A 5,101-nucleotide genomic window follows, 5' to 3' on the forward strand; every position below is an offset into this window, starting at 1 on the left:
TCACTTGCCTGGAAACTTGCAGGGTTTCTGCAGTCTGAGTTCTTTATGGGCAGTTCGTGCCATCATGCTATTAATGTGCACTTTCCTTTGAAATCTCTGACAGTGAGCAGTACAGGGGATCAAATACTAGACTATTTTTATTATTTGTATGATTAGTGCACATAGGAGGTGTTGTATTAATTTAGATGTAATATGGGCCAAAAATGTTCCCTTGACCCATTCACTGTCCAATATTAAACAGTTTTAAACAAGCTCTGGGGTTTGGTAATACAGAGACCTCACCCTGCTTAGTCCCATGGAAAACACACCATTAAAAATCCTTTAAACCTTTTTTAAGATACAGAAGATAAGAACATAAGAACGGCCATACTGGGTCAGACCAAAGGTCTATCTCACTCAGTATCCTGTCTTCTGACAGTGGCTATTGCCAGGTGCCCCAGAGGGAATGAAGAAAATGGACAATCATCAAGTGGTCCATCCTCTGTCACCCATTCCCAGCTTCCTGCAAACAGAGGCTAGGGACACCATCTCTGCCCATCCTGGCTAATAGTCATTGATGGACCTATCCTCCATGAACTTATCTAGTTCTTTTTTGAACCCTGTTATAGTCTTGGCCTTCACAACATCCACTGGCAAAGAGTTCCACAGGTTACCTGTACATTATGTGAAGAAATGAAGGAAAAACATTGAAAGCATTTGACATCTGAAGAATTAAATAAGCTTTTATTTTAGCAAAATCCCTTGTTTCCTTTCCCTTTAGCTGGAAAAAACATTTAGAAGGGGAAAAAACTCCCTTCTTTAGTGGTATCTCAGATGGTATCAAAGATGGCAATAATTGTCCATTTAGGGAAAGCACAAGAAGTTTGTGGAGAAGTGCTGGTAAGTGTTGTTGTTGCAGTCTGAACCCATTTCCTAGAAGACAAAGCAAGATACAAATACACACGAGGGGAAAAAGAAGAACAGATAAGATCGGAAATGCAGATTCTGTCTCTGGTGACTTTTACAGGCAATCTCACTGCTGAAAAAACACAGGCACAGCACACAGTCTTATCAGCCACTCCGACCAGCAACTGGTAAACTTGTACCAACATCAGGCTGTTTAAGGCATTGCTTTTAGCTGCCTCTTTCTGGTCACAGGTGTACAGCAGTGTTGCAAAATAGCCAGTCTTGGCTGGCCAAGCCAGACAATTCTTAGATAGAAGGAAAAAGGAGAAGGACAGGAAAGAGAAGAAATAAGGTTGAGAAGGGAAAAGACACACGGTGGTTGGAGAGACAGACAGAGTCTCACATCCCAGCTGCTATTCAGGATTTAGCAGAAGCTGGTGGAGGTGGCCATGTTATCTGGGCGTCTCTCTCTCTCTGGCATGGTCTGCTCAGTACATGTCTCGGGATTAGGATCACGATGGCCCAGGATCCTAGGAGACAATGGGGATGGCAGCCAGGATGGTGAAGCTCTCTCCAGCAGCCAATTTTTCTCCCAAAGTTTCTTTCTTTAAGGACCCCAAAGGGAGTGATGGTCAGAATAGCCCATCCCCTCATTATTTTGTCCTCCAATTAGGCCTAGTTTCCAAAACTCCCATTTTGGTTAATTGATTTCCAGTCCACATTTTCTTGTTTACCAGGCATGATTTTAACACAGTCCTTGAATTATATTGGAAGGCCTTTTTGTTTGAATTAATTCTCTCTCTGTCTGTCTCACTTTTGTACCTTTTCCCATCGACATTTCGTTATTGGTCATTGTGACACTTTATAAATTGTTATCCATTCCCACATTGTTAGGCTCACAGTCAGGGTAAATGTGTAGGTTCAGTTATCGCAACAGAGCTGGGTCATGGAGCAGGACCCGACTGTGCTAGATGCTGCACAAACACAGAACAAAAAGACAGTAGATCACTAGGCTGATCCGATCAGGCAGTTCTTGGGTTCCTATGTAGTACAATGTTCTTCAAACCCAGTTCTGTCCTGAGTTACACCTTTGGAGACCCACCACCTTCATTGTGGCTGCAGGGATGAAAATGATTGGCCCTGTAAGTAGTCCTTGTTAATCAAACCTTCCTGTCCCCCTCTCCCAAGCCTGAATATGGAAGATTTTACCACACTGTGTGGAAGATGTGATCTGCCACTCTTAGGCAGGTTTGAAAATCCCAGGTGCAGAGTGTTTGTGCCTCAATTACACTGCCCATGCAGTGAGGACCACTGATAGACCCAGCTGGCCTCATGTTGGGCCTGACGGTGCTCTTGCTTCATGCCTTTCTGTAACTGAGGGACAGAGGCTTGTCCTCTGAGGAAGCTGAAGCGGTAAAGTGCTGGTGATAAGAGGATGGGTAGCATAGTGAGTATGGGTCTTTGGAAACCCCTCATTCAATTCCTTCCTCTGTCACAGGCCCCTTGGTCAAGTCACTTAGTCTCTTTCTGCCTTGGTTCCTTATCTGTAAAGAGGGGTAATAATGCATCCATGTATGAAAGGGATTTGAGGGGGATAAATGTATTACAGGTTGTTAGATGCCGTTGTGATCGAGTAATGTAAGTGCATTAGATAGCTAAGAAATGCCACTTTCACACTCATGTAGTCATGAATTAAGTTGGCACCCTAAAAAATGTGTTGCAATTTCATTGGGTTTCACAGAAGCGAAAGTGGCTCTGACTATTAATACCTGATTTTCCTGTCAGGCACTTCAGTGTAAATCCAGAATAACTCAATTGACTTTGAGAGAGGAGATAACTTAAAACATTGGGGGCAAATTCTCCTCTCAGAAACCCTAGTATAAATCCAGAGTCATAGCCAAATTAACAAAAACTTAAGTCCTTCTCACCCACAGATCTCACAGCACTTTAGGTTGAAGTTCAGTACCATTACCTCCATTTTATAGGTGGATAAACTGAGGTATAGAGAGGGGAAGGACTTCCCCTAGGTCGTGCAACAGGCCACTACCACTGGGGATAAAACCCAGTAGAGCATTTTGTTCACTTGTGCACACTATCCTCTGGCTTAATTCCAAGATAGGACCCTGGCCTTTTGGGCCCAATTCTGTTCTCATTTAACCTGGTGTCAATCCAGAGTGACTCAGTGGAATTCTGCTGGCACAACTAAGATCAGAGTCTGGCCCCCAGCATTAAGACATGGAGATACTAGGACCAGCAGTGGAGGTTCCCAGCCTCTCTGTGATATTTCCCTTTCTCCTTTCCCCCCCGTCAGATCCCAAGTATGGGCAGTGGAAACAGCACCATGGTGACGGAGTTCATCCTTCTGGGCTTCATATCAAGCCCAGAGCTGCAAGCCCTGCTCTTCGCGCTTTTCTTGGTCAGCTACGTCACTGTTCTGCTGGGGAACGCCGGCCTCCTGCTGGTCATCTACCTCGACGCTCGCCTGCACACCCCCATGTACCTCTTCCTCAGGCACCTGTCCTTCGTGGACCTCTGCTACTCCTCTGCCATTGTCCCCAAGGCTCTGAACAGCTTTGTGACGGGAGATGGGACCATCTCCTTTCTGGGGTGTGCGGTGCAGTTCTGTGTCTTCGGCGGCATGCTGACCACTGAGTGCTGCCTGCTGGCCGTCATGGCCTACGACCGCTTTGTGGCCGTCTGCAAGCCGCTGCTCTACACGGTCACCATGTCTGATGGGGTTTGCACCGGGCTCCTGGCCTGCTCCTATGCCAGCGGCTTCCTGAACTCCTTAATCCAAACCCTCTGCACATTCAGCTTGCCCTTCTGCGGGGCCAACCAGGTCGACCATTTCTTCTGTGACATCACACCCCTGGTGAAGCTCTCCTGCACCGAGACCCGGAGCAATGAGACCATCATTCTGGCCTCGGCCTGCGTCATCGGTGTAAGCAGCTTCCTGACCACGATGATCTCTTACCTGTATATCTTCATGGCCATCCTCAGGATCCCCTCCCTTCAGGGCAGGCGCAAGACCTTCTCCACCTGCACCTCTCACCTCACAGCCGTCTCCATCTTCTTTGGGACTCTGATCTTCATGTACTTGCGGCCCAAGCCAAGTTATTCTGCTCAGCAGGACAAAGCTGTCTCTGTGCTGTACACCCTAGTGATTCCCATGGTGAACCCCATGATCTACAGCCTGAGGAATAAGGAAGTTAAAGAGGCATTGAGGAGAAGGCTTCCTGTCACAGTCAGTGATTGGCATCTTCCCACCCTTCCCTCCCCAAAGAACCCGGCCTAAGCAGAGCTTTCTATAACACATAGGGGGAGAAGAGCCAAAGATTTGATGACATTCACAAGGGGCTTTGCTAATGATAATCTATCAAAGGTGAGCAGCAATTTTCAATGGACCCAAGGGAGCTAGGTGCTCAAATCCATTCATATGCAATGAGAGTCGAATGCCTTTCTCTCTTTGGCCTGATCTACACTGGCGGGGGGAGGCAATCGATCTAAGATACGCAACTTCAGCTATGAGAATAGCGTAGCTGAAGTCGACATATCTTAGATCGACTTAGAATCACTTACTTCGCGTCCTCGCTGCGCGGAATTGACGGCCACCGCTCCCCCGTCGACTCCACTTCCGCCTCTCGCCATGGTGGAGTTCCGGAGTCGACGGCCGAGAGATCTGGGATCGATTTATCCACGTCTACACTAGATGCGATAATTGATCCCCGATAGATCGATCACTACCCACTGATCCGGAGGGTAGGGTAGACATACCCTTAGTATCCTATTAAAATCCCCGGGTAAGATACGACAGTGATGGGCAACAAAATAAAAACACCAAAATAAAAAATAGACAAATGATCAGACAACAGGTAATGATACATAGATAGATAGATAGATAGATACTGGACAGAAGTGGGAGGGGAATAACATTTTAATTTTTATCTACTTCAAGGAAGAGGTTAAATTACTGACCCATGGGGGTAACCTGAATGTATCTTTATAGTACAGAAAGTCAGCATAACCAACATTTTCCAAAGTGGCTCTTGGTTTTGGCTCCCTTGATTTGTAAGCACTCAGCTCAGACACCTTGGTCCTGAGATGTCAGAGGAAATGAGCAACTGCAGCTCCTATTGTCCATCTGTCTCTCCCTCTCTATCTCAGATGATGAGCTCTGCAGGTTGGCTTCCCTTTGGAGAAACCAGCTGCACAGATT

At 46.5% G+C, this 5,101-nt stretch overlaps 1 protein-coding gene across 1 annotated transcript; it reads left to right on the forward strand.

The window, feature by feature from the left end:
• Window positions 1-3,205: 3,205 nt before the first annotated feature.
• On the forward strand, window positions 3,206-4,180 carry LOC128845949 (olfactory receptor 1052-like). Its single transcript, XM_054045051.1, has one exon. The coding sequence runs from the start codon at window positions 3,206-3,208 to the stop codon at window positions 4,178-4,180; it is 975 nt and encodes a 324-aa protein (XP_053901026.1).
• Window positions 4,181-5,101: the final 921 nt, after the last annotated feature.

This window comes from Malaclemys terrapin, chromosome 12 (genome assembly GCF_027887155.1).
Source record: "Malaclemys terrapin pileata isolate rMalTer1 chromosome 12, rMalTer1.hap1, whole genome shotgun sequence".
Lineage (NCBI taxonomy): Eukaryota > Metazoa > Chordata > Testudines > Emydidae > Malaclemys > Malaclemys terrapin.